Source organism: Euleptes europaea, chromosome 7, assembly GCF_029931775.1.
Source record: "Euleptes europaea isolate rEulEur1 chromosome 7, rEulEur1.hap1, whole genome shotgun sequence".
NCBI classification, from domain to species: domain Eukaryota; kingdom Metazoa; phylum Chordata; class Lepidosauria; order Squamata; family Sphaerodactylidae; genus Euleptes; species Euleptes europaea.
The window spans coordinates 96,500,398-96,521,304 of record NC_079318.1 but is presented as its reverse complement, the minus strand read 5'-3'; the positions used below and the strand labels follow the sequence as shown (position 1 = coordinate 96,521,304).

The following is a 20,907-nucleotide window of genomic DNA, read 5'->3' as shown; positions in this document are numbered from 1 at the left end:
ATCACGTGGGTTGCATGTGCATGCACTTCGCACCTCCCCCTCCTTTTGGCCCACTTTTGCCTCCAACCAGATGAGGGGTGGCGAGCAGGCCGGCGGATTGGCGGGCTCTTGCCTGCCCACATCAGGCAATTGGCAAGCCTACCCAAGATCCTGACATACCCCAGGGGTGTCTGCCCAGCCCAAGGACACTGCTATTTCACATCAATTTGCTCTCCATCTTTTTCAGGAGATATGTCTCGCACCCAGACTTTTGTGTCCATTTAGATCGAGTACATCTCTACCTAATTGAAGTATGTTGACCATGTTGCTCAATCAGGTTCAGTGAATCTATACAGCATTGGTTCATGATAGCCTAGTCAAGGTATTCCCCCCAATTTTCCCTCTCAAAGTTTGAAAGCAGTTAACTTTAAACCATCCAGCGAGAGTTAAAGTTTTTATCTTGCCCCAGTCCAAGTTGGAATTGTAATATATGTTCAGTGTGTTTATTTCCTGTCTTGGGGCTGTTCCAAAATAAGGCTAAGGCCTTTTGTTGTATGCCAGCAATAAATACAGTGATACCCACTCTGCTTGGCTGATTCAGACCCCCTGCTTTAAAGGAATGGTCAACCTCCTACCTACCCCATGGCCCTTCTCTCCATAAAAAAGGACCCCAGAAACCAGCAAATGTTTCCTCAGATCCCTGGTCCAGATCTCTGCTAGGCAGAACTTTGGTATCCTTCCAAGAACTTCAGCTGCACTCTGCAGGTTTTTCCTCCTTGCTTGGTCGGCTCCTCACTCTCTTCCTTGAATCTCCTTTGCATCTTCCCTCAGACCTCTCCAGGCCCCAAGCCCCAGATTTAAGGTTGCTGGTCCCTTCCTTCAAGCATCCCAATTTATAATAAAGTTATTTGTTTGTGTTTACAACTACAGTCTCTCTCACTCTATCTTCATAATTTTATTTTGGTGCACCGCTACTGACATCTACCCTGGTTTTAGGGATGCCAACCTTCAGGTACTAGCTGGAGATCTCCTGCTATTACAACTGATCTCCAGCCAACAGAGATCAGTTCACCTGGAGAATATGGCTGCTTTGGAAATTGGACTCTATGACATTGAAGTCCACCCCTCCCCAAACCCTGCTTTCCTCAGGCCCCAAGCCAAAAACCTCCCGCTGGTGATGAAGAGGGACCTGGCAACCCTACCTGGTCTACAGAGACAACAAGGTCCTGAATTATTCCTTTCTGGAACCCTTTAAAAGCTAATCTCCCCTTCTCTGGGTCCAGTTTGGGTAACATCTTCCTCTTCACAGGAAACTGCAAGGTCAATTAACTAATGAACTTCCAGAAGACAAAAAGAATGCCATGCCTGCCAAAAGTAACTGGCACTTTTACAAGCAAAACCAAGACACAAATGCTAGAATGCAGATAGAGCTTTAATGAGAAAGGATTCAAGTCAAACAGTTGCTCAAGGAGAAGGAAATAAACAAGCCAAAGAATATCAACATCCTATATAGACTTGTAGCTTTCAGAAAAAAGATCGAGGGTTCATGCAAAAGTTCTTGAGTTCAGTGAAGTTTCTGCAAGCTTGGATTTTCAAACTCATCTTCCAATTTCTGATAATTTCCGGGACCATGCTTCTGTTCTCCTCAGGTTCAATGACAGATGCTGCCACGACGTCCAGTTAGGAACTTTCTTCCAAGGATAGAACCACGGCTGATGCCTAAACGGGAACCCAAGCCTCCATAAAGGCCCCCTAGCCCCCCCATAGTAGCCAGCTCCTGCCACTCCAGTACCGCTGATGGCACATGGAGCATTGCCTCCCACAGAGACTGGTTCACCGGTAGCAGAGAGGATGGGTCCCGGGAGGGTCACGACAGAGGGGGGTGGCTGGATCACGACTTCTGCTGGTGGGATCTGGTTGATGCAGGAAGGGATGACTCCAGCCAGGGTGCCGAGACTGCCAGAAGTTTCAGCCACGGCAGGACCGGAGCCATAGCCGAGACCATAACCGTGAGCTAAGCCAAGACCTCCATATCCGTAACCTAGACCTCCATGAGCTAAACCAAGACCTCCATATCCGTAACCTAGACCTCCATGAGCTAAGCCAAGACCTCCATATCCATAACCTAGACCTCCACAGCCAAGCCCAGCAGATCCAAACCCAACTCTTGGGGTGGAGGCAATAGATGGGACAGTAAACTCTGGACCACAGGAGCCAGCCATGGTTTGCCGGAGGTGAATCTGAAACAAAGTATAAAGGGAAAGCAGTTGTGATTATCCTTGTTTTCCCATCTTTCTTAGTGACCCCCAGTCTTTGTGTTTACATATCTTCAGTTTAACTCTCATAGTTAAATTCCTCACCTCGTGACACTTTACTATATTCTTACTCATAGCTGAGACCATAACCTAGACCACATGAGCTAAGCCAACTCCTCCATATCCATAGCCTAGATCTCCACAGCCTAGACCTAGTGGATCCAAATCCCACTCTTCTTGACTCTTTACTATTTTCTTACTCATTGCTAATCTTTCTTGAAAGACAGAAACTGCCATCTATTGAAACCTGCTATATTATGGACTTCTTTCATCCTGAGGATCACTGGTGTGCCTAGAGGTGGAATTGGACAGCAGTGTTGGTCCCTAGCTCATGGGTTCAACAGGGGCACAACAAAATGAAGCCTATTAGTCTAACATTACTTACTTGCACTGCTTCTTAGGATACCCCCCAGGGATATTTGAAGGACCAAATTTTGGCCCATTGGCCCAAAATGTCTGGAGATTTTGAGGTGGATCCTGGGAAGGGTGGAGTTTAGGAAGGGGAGGGAGCTCTACAGGGGTGTAATGTAGTACAGTCCACTCTCTAAAGTTTCCATTTCCTCTAAGGGAGCTGATCTCTGCAGCCTGGAGATCAGCTGTAATTCTAGGAAATCTCCAGGCCCTTGCTGGAGATTAGGAACCCTAGCCAAGATTTCTCCAGCCCAGCCTGGCAGATCTAAAGCCAACTCTTGGGGTGGAGGCAATAGATGGGACAGTAAACTATGGACCACTGGAGTTAGGCATTTTTGAAGGAGAGGTATTTGAAATTTAATATGAAGGGGAAAGGTAAGGGCAAGTTAAAGAAAACAATGGGAAACAAAAAGGAATAACTAACCTATGGTGATGAGCCAGTGTGGTTTAGTGATTAAGAGTGGCAGACTCTTATCTGGAGAACCAGGTTTGACTCTCCACCCCTCTACATGAAGCCTAGTGGGTGACCTTGGGCCAATCACAGTTCTCTCAGAACTCTCTTAGCCCGTGCAGAGGCAAATAATGGCAAACCCCTCTGAATGTCTCTGGCCTTGAAAACCCTATGGGGTTGCCATAAGTCAGCTGTGACTTGATGGCACACAAAAATACACACACACAACCTATGGTGATGAGAATGTGGCATAGTATTTAATGCTCTGACTTTAGATTTGTTATTATACTTGTTCAGCCATAAATTGTACTAGATAAAATTGGGCTTTTCACTGCTGCTTAGCCTAAACTAACTTACCAAAACATTTTTCACACATGCTGAATAATGCCCTTTCAGTCTACCTTCAATGCACTTTGCATGACTGTGTGAAACAGCAAAATCCACTTGCAAACGATTGTCAAAATGCATTGAAAGTGGATTGAAAGTGCATTATTCAGTATGTGTGAAAACACCCATTATGACAATAACAGATATGATGAAACATATAGTTCACACCTCCACAGAATAGAGAGAGCTTAAAATGAAGTACAAAGTCATGTGCCACAACCTTATGGCTCCAATACAGTGCTTTCAATATTTGTGATGACAGCAGGTCAGATTTCACTCTGGGATATCTCTACACGTCTTTATTTTGTAAATTTTAATTAATTCCCCAACTCCACATTACAATTATTGTCATCTCCAGAAATAGAAGAAGACGAGTTGGTTTTTGGGTTGTGCATATCGATAAACCCGAACAGAAAATAAACCCGAAATTAGCCATTTGGGCAATATTCGGGTTTTGGTTATACCGAACACCAAAACCTGTGGATCTACCCAAAGCCAAATAGCCGATTCCCAGAAAAGCCGAATAAATAATAAACTTTTTCAGGTTTGACTCTTTGCCTTTGTTCAGATGTACTGCTCGGTGCTTTCTCCCATTTTTCTATCTTTTTTTGACTGGTTTTGTTAGGGCCCCATTGCTGCAAGGTGTGGGGATCTGGAACTCCAAACCCCAGGAGGACATTAGAAGGATGAGAATTTGAGAAGCATTCCTGTTGGAAGCAACCCTTTACATGTAACAATACTGGTAGAGAGTTTGTAAAAGAAATTCCTATCCCCCACCCAACATGAGGCCACTTACCTGCTTCTTGAAGGAGAAGAAGTGCAGGGAAATAGAGTCAGTTGAAACTGCTGGGAAATTAGAAGATACTCTGAGCTTTTATACAGTTTTGACAGCGTCCCTAGTGGTTAAATTACACCCCTTCGGGCCAGGATTTACTAAACAAGTTACTTGCAGGATATTTGATGCAGCTTACTTTAATAAGTACAGTGAGTCAGGCACAGAATGCAGCTGTCATCAGCTTGCAAAACGGGATGGGGAAAAATTGCACTGGGAATGTTTTTACACATTAGAGTTGACACCAAATTTTGCCCAAACTAGAACTCAATGTCAATTGGGAGGTTTCGAACAAAGCAAACCATTTCTGTGTATAAGGTTGAAGCCCCCAAATGCAGGGGTTGTGGCCATGACACTGAGAGGAAGCTGTAGGATGGGAGTTGACTAGAGAAGAGAGTCATGGGAGAAGCAGAAACCCTGCCATAGTAGCATAGAGCATCATGGGATAGTTACTGCCATATAGGCCAACATTGGGATTTGGGGCATAGCCCTTCAATGGCTGCACTCTTTTCTCCAGGGTCTGGGACAGAGAGTGGCACTAGGGGAGGAGGTATCACTGTGGAACCCTTTGGTGTGTGGGGGGGGTGCAGCAGGGTGTGATCCTCTCCCCTATGTTGTTTGCCATGTATTTGTGCCCTCTTGCCCAGCTTCTCAGGAGTTTCAGGCTGGGGTGTCATTAGTACGCTGATGACACCCAGCTTTAGTTGTAGATAGATGGCCATCCGGACTCCGCCCCGGACACACTGGCCAGGTGCTTGGATACCATGACTGGATGATTGAGGAAAAGCTAGCTGAAACTGAATCCATCAAAGATGTAGGTCCTCTGGCTCAGCCTGACCAGCTCTGGGGTGGGGTGCCAGGGCCCAGCTCTGGGCAGCATATAATTAACATCTGCATCTTCTGTCAAGAGTCTGGGTGTGATCCTTAATGCCTCCTTATCAATGTAGGCTCAGGTCACAGCCATGGTCAAGGTAGCCTTTTCCATCTTCGCTGGGCCAGGCAGCTGGTGCCTTATTAATTTTTTTTATTTATTCCCTGCCCTCCCCAGTGGCTCACAAATATTTTGACATATTTCAGGAATAGCCTATTTGGCTTCGGCTTTATCCCCGGTTTTGATATCCAGTAAACTCGAATCCCGAAATTTACTGAAACAGCTAATATTGGGTTTATTTCCAGTTCGGGTTTATCAATATGAACAACCCTAATGGCCACCAAAGGCTTGCCATCGAATGCATGGAACAACACTCTTTCAGCACCTTGCTCCTTTAGGAGATTAATGGTCGGCCTTCCAGCTGAGGGGGGTGGACATTTAAAGGCAGACATAGTTGCTCTGCTAGCTGAATCTATTTGATCAAGACTTGTCGCTGCTCTTCCTTCTGTTCATCAGTGCTGACAAACCTGGGAGTGAAATCCAGACCAACCTCTCCAATTGCCAACAAGCTGTCCTTATTGAGTTTTGTGAGTGGCAACCCTTCATCCAGATCCTTTAAAGTAATACTGCACTCATAAAATCATAGAATAGAATCATAGAATCATAGAGTTGGAAGGGACCACCAGGGCCATCAAGTCCAACCCCCTGCACAATGCAGAAAATTCACAACCTCCCCCCTCCACACCCCTAGAGACCAGAAGATAGCCAAGATGCCCTCCCTCTCATCATCCGCCTAAGGTTATAGAATCAGCATTGCTGACCAATGGCCATCTAACCTCTTCTTAAAAACCTCCAGGGAAGGAGAGCTTACCACCTCCCGAGGAAGCCTGTTCCACTGAGGAACCGCTCGAACTGTTAGAAAATTCTTCCTAATGTCTAGATAGAAACTCTTTTGATTTAATTTCAACCTGTTGTTTCTGGTCCAACCTTCTGGAGCAACAGAAAACAACTCGGCACCATCCTCTATATGACAGCCCTTCAAGTACTTGAAAATGGTTATCACATCCCCTCTCAGTCTTCTCCTCTTCAGGCTAAACATACCCAGCTCCTTCAACCTTTCCTCATAGGACTTGGTCTCCAGACCCCTTACCATCTTTGTTGCCCTCCTCTGGACACGTTCCAGCTTGTTTACATCATGTCCTGTTGGAATTCTCTATATGAACACTATGAAGAGAAAAGCTGCCACATCTCTCACACAACTGACCAATCTATTTGACTGCAGATAATGCAATATCCATATCTTCCAATACATCTTCAATGTCCTCTTGGAACTCAGGTGCCATGAGGTGGCCTTACCTCTACCGCCCCGACCTAGCCACAGTGAACCAGGCGATGGGCAGCTCTAGGGTCGATTACTGTAATTCACTCTACGTAGGGTTGCCCTCGAGACTGATCTGGAAGCGCCAACTGGTGCAAAACGGGGTTGTCGCCATGAGATCATATAACACTAGTGCTGAAACAACTGCACTGGCTCCAGCTGGAGTACTGGATTAGGTTCAAGGTGCTGGTTTTGACCTTTAAAGCCTTACGCGGTCTGGGGCCATCGTACCTGTGGGACCGCCTCTCCTGGTATGCCCCCCAGAGAGCTTTATGCTCTACAAATAACAATCTACTGGTGGCCCCTGGCCCTAGGAATGTGCGGCTGTCCTCGACAAGAGCCAGGGCTTTTTCAGCCCTTGCCCCAGCCTGGTGGAATAGCCTTCCTAGTGACATCAGGGCCCTGTGGGACCTTAAGGAGTTGCACAGGGCCTGTAAAATGGAACTATTCCACCAGGCCTGTAACTGAGGGCAGCCACAAGTTGTCCATCATTGCTGGCCTCCCACTCTCCCCTTATTCTTGTCATCTCTAGGGTGTAATCTGTGGGCTTGATTCCATGGTGGGTATTTTTACATGGTTTTACTGGAACACCATCTTGTTTTTAGTCATTATGATCACTGTATTTTAACTAGCTGAGAAGATGAATATCCTATTTAACTTAATCAATGGGAAACTGGATACAATTATTGAGGAGATCCAAGATATGAAGACCCAAGATATGACAACACATATTCCCATGGAAATAAAAGGTTCTACTAAGGAGATGGCGACTGAATACTATGTGGAAGTGGTGATAAAATCTGGAGAACAATTTATCCTAAAAAAGGTAGCTGCAAATGACCAGCTGGCAATGAGAGAGAGCAACATGAGAGAATTCAATACCTCTACAGTCTACTTGCCTGAGTTATTGTTGACAGGAGGAACACTATTATCCCAAGAAAACATTTCCTGGCAGACAGCGATGGAGGGAGACACGAGGAAGGATTTTATCAAGAAGCTGCAGGAAATTTTAACAAGAAGCCAATGGATGCAACTACTGGGATCCTCTTTTACATTTTCAGAGGCCAGAATTGCAGCTACTATACTGAAAAAAAGGGGGGATTGGAAAATGAAGGACTGGCAGATCCCCTCCCAAAACAAGAAAATGGCTAAGATGATGCTTATTTTTGGGGTGTAAGGGAGGCACGGTGGATTTACTTTGATGAATTTTTAAATGGGAAAATTTGTTTATGTATTGATCTAATCCCTTCACAATGCAGAACATTTATAACAACCTCCCCCCTCACACCCCCAGTGACCCCTACTCCATGCCCAGAAGATGGCCATAAAAAATCCTCTGGGATCCTGGCCAATCCAGCCTGGAAGAAAATTCCTCCCTGATCCCAATGTGATGATCTGCATTACCCTGGGCATGTAAGAAAGGGCTACAAGCGCCAACCACAGAAGAAGAAGAAGAAGAAGAAGAAGAAGAAGAAGAAGAAGAAGAAGAAGAAGAAGAAGAAGAAGAAGAAGAAGAAGAAGAAGAAGAAGAAGAAGAAGAAGAAGAAGAAGAAGCTGGCTTCATGTGTAGCAGTGGGGAAACCAACCCGGTTCACCAGATTAGAGTCCACCGCTCATGTGGAAGAGTGGGGAATCAAACCCAGTTCTCCAGATTAGACTCCACTGCTCCAAACCACTGCTCTTAAACATTACACCACCCTGGCTGACACAACCTTTCTAGCCCTCCCTCTCATGATCAGCCTAAGTTCACAGAATCAGCCTTGCTGTCAGATGGCCATCTAGCCTAGATGGTCAAGAGCTTGGGGTACAAGATGGAAACTTGTAGGATCTCATAGCATAAATGCCAGGGATCTAAGCAAGTCTCTTCATCGTATCAATTAGACAAAAAGAGGGAGAAGTAAAATTTCCCTAGTAAGTATTTCTAAGCAAATCTGACTCAAGGTTCTCTGGCTACTGCCTGCTTATCCAAATTCCTTGCTGCACATGAATCACCAGATGTCCTTGCCTCATCAGTCTGCCGGTTCCTTGCGCTACTGTTATTGAAAGTGATTGGCTGCAGTGCCACATTCCCTCACTGCATGCTGCTCTCTGGGTCAGTGTGTATTTGTAATATTTCCCATCAATTCTCACATACCCTTTTATGTTAAACATAGTCATAAGAACATAAGAGAAGCCATGCTGGATCAGGCCAAGGCCCATCAAGTCCAGCAGCCTGTTCACACAGTGGCCAACCAGGTGCCTCTAGCAAGCCCACAAACAAGAGGACTGCAGCAGCATTATCCAGCCTGTGTTCCACAGCCCCTAAAATAATAGGCATTCTCCTCTGATCCTGGAGAGAATAAGTATGCATCATGACTAGTATTCATTTAGTAGCCATGAATAGCCCTCTCCTCCATGAACATGTCCACTCCCCTCTTAAAGCCTTCCTAGTTGTCAGCCATCACCACATCCTGGAGCAGGGAGTTCCACAATTGAACGATGTGTTGTGTGAAGAAATACTTCCCTTTATCTGTTTTGAATCTCTCGCCCTCCAGCTTCAGCAGATGACCCCACATTCTGTCCACTCTCTTCATATACCATGCATAATTTTATACACCTCTATCATATCTCCCCTTAACCGCCTTCTTTCTAAGCTAAACAGCCCTAAGCATTTCAACTGCCCTACATAGAGCAGTTGCTCTAGCCCATTTCATTGCCTAAAAAGAGGGACCCCTTGGTCTGAAATTTGGCTGGTCTGAAATTTGGCAGGGTGGATGTCCTAGGAGAGTACTGCGGTCCCTTTGAGCATTGTCAAATTTGGATGAAATACCAAAAAAGAAATAAAAGAAAACAAACTCCCCGGCACAAATCTAGTGTGTGTGTGTGTGTGTGTGTGTGTGTGTGTGTGTGTGTGTGTGTAAAGTGCTGTCAAGCCACAGCTGACTTATGGTGACCCCCTAATAGGGTTTTTAACTCAAGAGACTTACAGAGGTGGTTTACCATTGCCTTCCTTTGCATAGCCACCCTGGTATTCCTTGGTGGTCTCCCATCAAAGTTCAAGCCAGGGCCAACCCTGCTTAGCTTCCGAGATCTGACCAGATGAGGCTAGCCTGGGCCATCCAGGTCAAGGAAGTCTATTGTAGACAGACAAAATATTCACAAATGTGTTGTGCTTGTTCATTTGTACCACACTTCTGCAGGATCTTCTTGAGGGAGCTAAAAACAACAACAACCAAAAGAGCCATCAATAAACATACTAATGTATATAAATAAAATGGGTGGGATCCAGACTGTGTTTTCCATTAAAGGAAGACATTTTGCAGAAGAATATAAATTACTTGCCACCTTGAACACCATTTCAGGAAGATCTGTGGGCTAAAGTAGGTGAAGGGGAGCGTCAAAGTTCCACTGCTGGATGTACTTTCTATTAACAGAAAATTCAGTCTGGATCCTAGCCATGCTATTTTTAAAAATCAATGAATATGTGAGTAAAACCCCTCAAGATAAATGTTAAAACTATCAGTTGACTGATTGCATCAAAAGCGTTAAACAACCAAAGTTGTAAAAACGGACCATAAAATCATCCCTTAAATGCCTCAGCAGATGAATAAAAGATGAAGCCAAAGATAGCTAGGATAGTGCTGTTCAAACCGTGTATGAACAAAACATGTCTTAATGCACTCCTAAAGGGGGGGGGTTCTTCTGTGGCTACTGCCTGGTTCAGGATGCAATCCAACACAGATAAGTGCCAAGTTCTCCATCTGGGTAACAGAAATGAGGGCCATGCATATTGGATGGGGGATACACGTCTGGGCAGCAGTGTGTGTGAACATGATCTCAGGGTACGGGTGGACCGTGAATTAAATATGAGCAACACAAGAGACAGAAATTACCTGGGATTAGGTGGCATGGGATTTCTTCTCACAGAAACATTGGGGGTGAATTTGACAGGGTTTTTTGGAGAGAAAATCTAAGGATCATTGAGAAAAACCAAAGGACCCAAGAATGACAGTGGGATAATTTCTCAGAGGGGGCCACACAACACAACAAGCCTCGTGGAACACTGGACATTGGGACATGTGGGACATGCTGCCAATGAATTAGCAACACTTCCTGCTGATGGAGATAATTCTGACTCAGATCAAGACATCAGAAGAAAAAGCCTGATCTGTATCTTGCATTTCTGGCAGATATTCAAAGAAACGAAAACAGCTTACACCTAATTAAGGAAGGAAATTATTATGTCCTGTCGAGTACAAACAAACACCTTGATAAATGTATGAGCATTATCAATTTAAACACTAAATGACTCTCCAGGCAATTATATAATAGAATAATTGTAAACAGCTTCTTTTAATGTGTGTATTCTTCTCCATGGCATCCACGCTCAAGATAAATTTGGGAGATGGAACACATGAACACATGAAGCTGCGTTATACTGAATCAGACCTTTGGTCCATCTAAGTCAGTATTGTCTACTCAGACTGGCAGCAGCTCTCGAGGGTCTCAGGCAGAGGTCTTTCACATCACCTATTTGCCCTAGTCTTTTTAACTGGAGATGCTGGGGGATTGTACCTGGGACCTTCTGCATGCCAAGCAGATGCTCTACCACTGAGCCACAGATTGAACTCCTACTCAGAGCCCAGCCTCTCTCTCCCACACCCCTTCATCTTCTTCAGCTGTGAACACTATATCACACAAACATATGAAACAGGGGTACGATTGAGTTATAATAATGAAGGTCAAAACCAGAAATATGTAAACCACGACCAAAGACATTGGCATTGATAAAATGGATTGTGTCTGGCAGAAGTTGGTTTCAGGTAGCCAGCACAAGGTTGACTCAGCCTTCCATCCTTCTGAGGTCGGTAAAATGAGTACCCAGCTTGCTGAGGGTAAAGTGTAGATGACCAGGGAAGGCAATGGCAAACCAGCCCATCAACATAGTCTGCCTATTAAACATCGGGATGTGACGTCACCCCATGGGTCAGTGAGGACCCAGTGCTTGCACAGGGGACTACCTTTACCTTTACTAGGGGTATGCATCCTGAATAATGCCGAATTTTTCGCTATTATTTGGGATCGCATTGGCCCTGCCACCATTTCTCACCTCCCTCTTCCGTCCCCCTTCTTCCTCCCTTACTTATCTACTCACCAAGTCAGATCCCTGCCACCTGCAGTCTCCGAAGTCCATGGATCAAGTTTTATTCGATGATACCTCCTCCACCCCAATAAAATGTTTTCAATCCCAAATCTGTTCAGACCATCAGGGTGATTTAAATATCCTTTGAGTTTATCTGGCTCATCTCAGACCAAAATCTCCCCCCCCCTCACTTTTACCCACAAATATCCACATGTATCTGCTATGGACAAATCTTCAGCCTTCTCCCCTTCTGGGGGACAGATCATTCACCCCATTCAAAAGCCGGTGTGGGGAAGTGGTTAAGAGCAATGGATTCTAATATGAAGAACCAGGTTTGTTTCCCCCCTCCACCACATGAGCGGCGAACTCTAATCTAGAGAACTGGGTTTGATTTTCTGCTCCTCCACATGAGCGGCAGACTCTAATCTGGGGTTGGATTCCTATTCACTGGAAGACTTGAAGCAGAAGCCAAACAGCCATCTGTCAGGTGGAGGTTAAAGTTCCATGCTCCTCCATTGAGCAGGTTGTTAGTTTAGATGATGTCTGTCCAAGCTGTATCACTCTGCCTTCCTTCCCTTGCAGCATGGCATAGTGGTTAAGAGCAGTGGAGTCTAATCTGGAGAACTGGGTTTGATTATCCAGTCCTCCACATGCAGCCTGCTGGGTGACCTTGGGCTAATCACAGTTCTCTCCAAATGCTCTCCACCTCACCTACCTCACAAGGTGTCTGTTGTGGGGAGAGGGAGGGGAGGTGATTGTAAACCAGTTTGAGACTCCATAAAGGTAGATAAAATTGGGGTATAAAAACCAACTCTTCTCCTTCTCTTTCTTCTTCCTCTTCTCCCACTGCTGTTTCCCACTGAATTCAGTTTTAAATTTTAAGCTCTTTGGTTAGCAATGTCCTATTGCTCAACTCATTGTTGTAACTCTTTCACACAACCGAGAATGAATGATGCAACATCCAGGGACAATGTCATCATGTCCCCCTTTTATTTTCTTGCACAACCATGATAATGTTTGAGAACTATTCCTGGATTTGGAATACCAATCCACAGGTTTGAACATGAGATCTATGTGGCAGGATTAGACATACTACTGAATTTTGCAACCCGACACTTCAATTGAAAATGCCCTTTTCAACTTAGTGCAAATTAAAACTGTGCAGTCTTCATTGACTGTCTAGGGGGGCACTCAGTGGTGATCACTGCTGAACTGGCTCAATCTGATTGTATTAATTCTGGTTTTATTATCAATGCTATTAATGTGTATTATGGTTTTGATTGCAAAGTACAGATGTATATGGTTTTATTGTTATTGCTACCACCCTGAGCCTGGCTTGCTGGGGATTGAGGGTGGGCTAGAAGTAGGCTGTGGCTCTGTGGTAAAGCCTCTGCTTTGCATGCAGAAGGTCCCAGGTTCAATTCCTGGTATATTCAGTTAAAGGGATTAGGCAAGTAGGTGATGGGAAAGACCTCTGCCTGAGCCCCTGGAGAGCTGCTGCTGGTCTGAGTAGACAATACTGACTTTGATGGACTGATTCAGTATAAGGCACCTTCATGTGTTCAATATTAGTTAAATTGTGGAACTACTTGTGCCAGGATGTGGTGATGGCTGCCAACTTGGAAGGCTTTAAGAGGGGAGTGGACATATTCATGGAGGAGAGGGCACTCATGGCTACTAGTACAAATTGATATTTTTCATGATGCATACCTACTCTCCAGGATCAGATGAGCTTGCCTATTAAAGTTGGTGCTTTGGAACACAGGCAGGATAATTCTGCTGCAGTTGTCTTGTTTGTGGGCTTTATTGGCCACTGTGTGAACAGACTGCTGGACTTGATGGACCTTGGTTTGATCCAGCATGGCCTTTCTTATGTTGTTATGTTCTAAATAAAATAAATAAATATGCAAAGAATCTCCTGAGTTAAAAAAAAAAAGATTTGAACGTTTTTGTCATATCCGTTGCTTATAAATTTCATGTAAATATAATGCAAATTATGGTGTCAAATCGTATAACAGGGCATCAAATGTCATCAAACAAACACAAAATCTAGATTCAACAGTACTGGAAATGGGGGGAAATGAAAATATAATAAAAAAGTAAAAAAGAGAAAAGGATGCATTTGCTCACTGTCATTTGGGAACTTGGAAAAAATATAAAAACATGGACATCAGATGGAATCTTGGAAAGAAACAGATTGTGTTGAGATGTTTTGAAACAAAACAAATGCCACCAGGATTCCCATGACTGTAACTGCTGGGAAAGAACAAACAAGCCAAATATTTTTGCAGAATAATGAAAATGAGAACATCAAAAGCCTTTGAAATTATGAGAGGATTTGTCTGGAGAGGACAGTAAATTAGCTCTTTTGGTTAACGTTTTTTACTGATTAAAGTCATTTGATGCCATACACAAATTAGTTTGGGTTGCGTGCAAATTAAAGCCTCGGGCAACGCGGGGCGGATACCAACCTGTTGAGGGGTCAGCAGGGGACACAGAGAAGATGGTATAAAAAGGCTCCCTGTGCTCGGATCTTCCAACAGCTTCACCAGCTACATCCTTCTCTTGACTTCTGCTCTTCGGAGACGTTGGTAAGTGACATTTTTTAAAAAGCTGCTGCAATTCCAGTGGAATTCAGGATGACTTAATTCTGATGGCAACCTTCTTTCTATTAAACTATGTATATCTGCAGTGCATGGAGATTGGAGAATATAATTTCCATTTCTTTAGAGAGACAAACTCACTGAAAGTTAGCTGGGGATGGAGAGGACAGAGGGAGATGGGTACAATGGGGGTTTGGCAGTCATAGAATCAGAGATTCAAGAATCATAGAGTTGGAAGGTGAGTACAGGACATCTAGTCCAATCCCCTGCTTAATGCAGGATCAGCCTAGGGCACCTCTGACAAGCTATTGTCGAAGGCTTTCACGGTCAGAGTTCATTGGTTCTTGTAGGCTGTGTAACCGTGGTCTTGGTATTTTCTTTCCTGACGTTTCGCCAGCAGCTATGGCAGGCATCTTCAGAGGAGTAACACTGAAGACACTGTCCTTCAGTATTACTCCTCTGAAGATGCCTGCCATAGCTGCTGGCGAAACGTCAGGAAAGAAAATACCAAGACCACGGTTACACAGCCTGGATAACCTACAAGAACCAATGACCTCTGACAAGTGTTTGCCCATCTTCTGCTTGAAGACTTCCAGTGAGGGGGAGCTCACCACCTCCCTAGGAAGCTGATTCCACTGTTGAACAACTCTTACTGTAAAAAATGATTTTTCCTAATATCCAGCCAGAATCTTTTCACCCATAATTTGAACTCATTACTGCGATTCCGATCCTCTGCTGCCAACCGGAACAGCTCCCTGCCCTCCTCTAAGTAACAGCACTTCGAACACTTCAAGAGATATATAATAACAGTTCCACATTGCAAGAGGACAGATGATAGGGTGAAGAGAGCAGTGGTAGCATGGCTTGAAGACCAGAGGATAGGAGAAGGCAAAGTATTGGCTGGGAACAAGGTTCCCAGAGATGGAGTTCCAAAAAAAGAAAAAGAAAAAAACACCTTTCAGAGTAGAACATAGGAGGAAGAATGTCTAAAGGCAACCATACTTTTCCTGGTTTTGAACCATGAGCACGGTCTTTTGGCTCAGTTTGTGGGAGGGGGTCTGAGACACACTTTTTAAAGCCTATCCTTGAGGGCTTTCAAGGTCATGCTCTTTCAGAGGAAGGGTGTGACACTGTGTATTAACCTGTTATGAGAAATGGTGCCTACCTTTGTGGATGAACTCAGGAAGGAGGCTTCGGTGGTCCTTTCTGGCAGATCTGGAATTCCTTGACTATTAAAGATTGGGTTTTGATGGTTCATAGACACCAGTCATCTGGGGTTATTCTTTGGAAGATCTCAGCTGGTCAGAGAACAAGCCTGTGTCGAGGATTTCACAAATCCTTAGCTAGATACTGTGCGTCAGAGTCCTAGCACTGGGCTAAATCAATTTGATTTTGTTAAATGTTGAAGCTCTGTTGAATTGCTAACAGGGAGTTTTTGCTGTACTGTTCTTATATTCAAGTCTTCTTTGCCATGTGGGAAGTTGCATTCTAAGAATGCCAGCCACCAGGTAGGTTTGAAGATCTCCCTGGATTACAGCTGATTTCCAGACCTCAGAGATCAGCTCCGTTGGAGTAAATGGCAGCTTTAGAGAGAGGACTGTGTTGCATCACACCCCTGCTGAGCTCCCTCCCCTTCCCAAAATCCATCTTCCCCAGGCTCCACCTCCAAATCTCCAGAAATTTCTCAAGCTGGAGTTGCCAATGGGCCAAAAATTAGATCCTTCAAATATCCCTGAGGGGGTATCTTAAGAAGCAGTGCAATTCAGTAATGTTAGACGAATAGCCTTCATTTTGTTGTGCCACTGTTGAACCAACAAGCTGGGGACCAAGACGTCTGACCAATTCCACCTCTAGGCGCACCAATGATCCTCAGGATGGGTTCAAACTGGCAGAAAGAAATCCATAATATAGCAGGATTAAATAGATGGCAGTTTCTGTCTTTCAAGAAAGATCAGCAATGTCTAAGAAAATAGTAAAGAGTCAAGAAGAGTTGGCTTTGGATCCGCTGGTCTTGGCTGTGGAGGTCTAGGCTATGGATATGGAGGACTTGGCTTTGCTCATGGAGATCTAGGTTATGGTCTCAGCTATGAGTAAGAAAACAGTAAAGAGTCATGAAGTGTGGGATTTAACTATGAGACTTAGACTGAAGATATGTAAACACTGAGGGGGGTCATCAAGAAAGATGGGAACACAAGGATAATCACAACTGCTGTCTCTTTATACTTTTTTCAGATTCACCTCCATCAAACCATGGCTGGCTCCTGTGGTCCAGAGTTTACTGTCCCATCGATTGCCTCCACCCCAAGAGTTGGGTTTGGATCTGCTGGGCTTGGCTGTGGAGGTCTAGGCTATGGATATGGAGGTCTTGGCTTAGCTCATGGAGGTCTAGGTTATGGATATGGAGGTCTTGGCTTAGCTCATGGAGGTCTAGGTTACGGATATGGAGGTCTTGGCTTAGCTCACGGTTATGGTCTCGGCTATGGCTCCGGTCCTGCCGTGGCTGAAACTTCTGGCAGTCTTGGCACTCTGGCTGGAGTCAGCCCTTCCTGCATCAACCAGATCCCACCAGCAGAAGTCGTGATCCAGCCACCCCCCTCTGTCGTGACCCTCCCAGGACCCATCCTCTCTGCCACTGGTGAACCAGTCTCCGTGGGAGGGAATGCTCCATGTGCCATCAGCGGTACTGGGGTGGCAGGAGCTGGCTACTATGGGGGGCTAGGGGGCCTTTATGGAGGTTCCTGTTTAGGCCTGAGGCGCGGTTCAGTCCTTGGAAGAAAGTTTCTAACCGGACGTCGTGGCAGCGTCTGTCATTGAACCTGAGGAGAATCTATGCATGGTCCCGGAAATGACCAGAAATTGGAAGATGAGACCCATCCATGAGTTTGAAAATCCAAGCTTGTAGAAACATCATTGAACTCAAGAACATTTGTATGAACTCTCCACCCCCACCCCCTGAAAGCTACAAGTCTATATAGAATGTTGATATTCTTTGGCTTATTCATTTCCCTCTCCTTGTACGACTGTTTTCCTTGACTCCTTTTCCATTAAAGCTCTATCTGCATTGTAACATTTTTGTCTTGGTTTTGCTTGTAAAAGTACCAGTTACTTAAAGCATGCATGGCATTCTTTTTGTCTTCTGGAAGCTCATCAGGCCATCAGCCTTGGAGTTTCCAGAGAAGGTGAAGGTGTTACCCAAACTGGACCCAGAGAAAGGGAACTTAGCTTGAAACACTGGGCAAACTCTGCTATGTTAACCAAATTTCCCAATAAAGGGATGGTTCCAGTGTCCTTTATAACAACAGCAAAAATGGGGCAAACCCAACCTAAAAGTGAACTGGAAACCTAAGCAGTTCATGGTACACTATAAAAAAGGAACATAACAAAATTTATTTTTAATCCAGCAGTGCACTTAAAAACACATTAAAAACAAAACAGGCTTCTAGGCCGTACAAATCACAAACTGTGCAATACACTATATACCTATTGCGGAGAAAGGGAGGGTCTGTGGCTCAGTGGTAGAGCATCTGCTTGGCATGCAGAAGGTCCCAGGTTCAATCCCCGCCACCTCCAGTTAAAGGGACTAGGCAAGTAGGTGATGTGAAAGACCTCCGCCTGAGACCCTGGAGAGCAGCTGCAGGTCTGAGCAGACAATACCGACTTTGATGGACCAAGGGTCTGATTCAGTATAAGGCAGCTTCATGTGTTCATGTGTTCACTATACACCTATTGCAGCAAAAGGAAGGGTCTCTCTTGGGTGCTGAGCAACATAACTGGACCTTAACGTCTGAAGGGCATAGAGAAGGGGATGAGACTTGATACATCTTGGTACACGTTTTCTTGCTGGCTAGGATAAACAAAGCCAGCAGTGAGGCTGGGTGAGTTTCGAGCCAGGGTGGAGTTGCCCAAATTCTGGGATACAGATAGGGTTGCCAGCTCTGGCCTGGGCAATACCTGGGAGATTTTTTGGGTGGAGTCTGAGGAGGGCAGGGTTTCTGGAAGGGAGAGACTTCAATGCCATAGAGTCCAATTGCCAAAGTGGCCATTTTCTCCAGGTGAACTGATCTCTATCGGCTGGAGATCAGTTGTAACAGCAGGAGATCTCCAGCAAGTACTTGGAAGTTGGCAGCCCTACATACAGAAGAGGCTACCCACAGGTGGTAAACCACAATAAAGGAAAGGGAAGTGTTAATACTGATGAAGATTAGCTGTTAATAAACCTTGTTTAAGCAATTTAATGTGTAATTAAGTTGTGGAACTCCCTGCTCCAGGATGTGGTGATGGCTGCCAACTTGGAAGGCTTTAAGAGGGGAGTAGACATGCCTCAAAGTCTGGGGGCTCCCTTCATATCTGGGGTGCATGGCATGATGTCCATGCAAATTGGCTTCCAAACTGAGGAAAATGGCTTAAATGCAAGAAAAGTAAGGCATGGAAAACATTTCTTTTGGTGGCAAATGACATCCTGTGAACAGTCCTTTATTATGGTCATCAAAAATCTTATTCCAAGAGATGGTCATGATGCGGGGGAAACAAAGCTTCTACTTGGGGGATCTTCAGGTTGATAGCAGATTTTCAGGGGGTGTTGGTGATATTGGAGCCAGCTGAAGTCATGACCAAGCCAGCTCTTGTGAAGGAGATTGCTCATCCACACGGGTGAGGAGTCTTCTTCAAAAGCCCAATAAGTAATTGTAGAAGCTGGCAATTTTTAGTTGGAGGGTATATCCCTCTGGATGGGGCTAGGTGAGCCCCGTCTTTTAATGTGCAGATCAGCCCACCACCTGGTTAGTCAGACCGAGTTGGCTCCAATTACACGACCCCTACCTCAAAAGGGCCCTGACTATGGGGCCCTAACAAAACCAATTTAAAAAGATAGAAAAATGAGAGAAAGCATAGAGGCATGCATCTGAACAAAGGTGAATAGCTGAACCCAAAAAAAAAGCCGAATATTTATTCAGCTTTTTCAGAAATCACCTATTCTGCTTCAGGCAGATCCCCAGGTTTGGTGTAGTGGTGTAGTGGTTAAGAGCAGTGGTTTGGAGTGGTGGACTCTGATCTGGAGAACCACATCCCCCAAAATCATAGGAAGCTATGTGGGTCCCCTCAGTGGGCACGAAAGGCTTGACAATCAACTTGCTGGGTTCAATTCAGTGTTTTCATTATCACTTACAAAGCCATCAATGTCTTTGGACCTAGCACCTGGATCACCTGTCCTGCCTTACCCCAACACAACAGCTTCATCATCTCATCTTCGGAAGATGCCCACTAGAGCCAGCATGGTGTAGTGGTTAAGAGAAGTGGTTTGGAGTGATGGACTTTAATCTGGAGAACCAGGTTTGATTCCCCTCTCCTCTACATGAGCGGCGGAGGCTAATCTGGTGAACTGGATTTGTTTCCCCACTCTGACATATAAAGCCAGCTGGGCTAGTCACAGTTGTCTCCAAACTCTCTCAGCCCCACCTACCTCACAGAGTGTCTGTTGTGGGGAGGGGAAGGGAAGGTGACTGCAAGCCGGTTTGATTCTTCCTTAAGTAGTAGAGAAAGTTGGCATATTAAAACCAACTCTTCTTCTTCTAAACCCCAAACCCAAAAATTACCAAAACAACTAATTTCGGGTTTATTTTCAGTTTGGGTATATTGATATGCACAGCCCTAGTCATGATGCATACCTATTCTCTCCAGGATCAGAGGAGCATGCCTATTATATTAGGAGCTGTGGGACACAGGCAGGATGCTGCTGCAGTTGTCTTGTTTGTGGGCTTCCTAGAGGCACCTGGTTGGCCACTGTGTGAACTTGATGGGCCTTGGTCTGATCCAGCAGGGCCTTTCTTATGTTCTTATGTGTTAGGTGTTGTCTCTAAGAAAGCGTGAGGGGATACAGGATCATACTGGTGGATCATTTATCACCTGTCGTTTTTTAAGGTGAAATCAGTTAATGAGGGCAGGGTATAAAAACTGACTCTTGTTTTTCTCTTCAAACTGGCCAAGATGATCATTGCAGTTGCAGTGCTGAAGATGAAGGGAAGGGGAACATCCTAGTCTTTGGGTACCTGCAGAAGTCTCCCCGCTCCCATTTCCACTTTGTTTGTGACAGGCTGAATTCATCAGGAAACCTCCATATCCATAGCCAAGGCTTCCCCAACCAAGCCCTGCAGATCCAGAGCCAACACTTGGGGTTGAGACAATAGATGGCATGGCAAACTCTGGACCACAGAAGGCAGGCATTGTTTGAAGGAGAGGTATCTGAAATTTAACACAAAGGAAAGAGGTAAGGGCAAGGGACAGAAAACAAAGGAAAATGAAAGAGAAGAACATACTGATGGTGATGAGGATGTGGCATAGTAACCACACTTGAGGGCAGCCGCAAGTCCTTCCTATTTTCATCATTGTCTGGCCTCCCCATCTCCCCCCCCCCAATTTGGGGGTCCACGGTTGACCAGGCCTGTTTTAGTGTTGTAGTGGCTGTAAACGAAGGAAATGCCAACTTATTTAATGTATAATGAGAAATTATTTTAAAGTACCTTTTTAAGGTATGTTTTCATTTATGTTTTATGGTATTTGATG

General features: G+C 44.9%; 1 protein-coding gene and 1 pseudogene across 1 annotated transcript; one reads left to right on the top strand and one right to left on the bottom strand.

Moving 5' to 3' along the window:
- Nucleotides 1-1,630: 1,630 nt before the first annotated feature.
- LOC130480906 (shematrin-like protein 2) lies at nt 1,631-20,583 on the bottom strand (annotated as a pseudogene).
- On the top strand, nt 16,596-17,177 carry LOC130481200 (shematrin-like protein 2). The gene has a single exon (XM_056853935.1). The coding sequence runs from the start codon at nt 16,600-16,602 to the stop codon at nt 17,161-17,163; it is 564 nt and encodes a 187-aa protein (XP_056709913.1). The 5' UTR covers nt 16,596-16,599; the 3' UTR covers nt 17,164-17,177.
- Nucleotides 20,584-20,907: the final 324 nt, after the last annotated feature.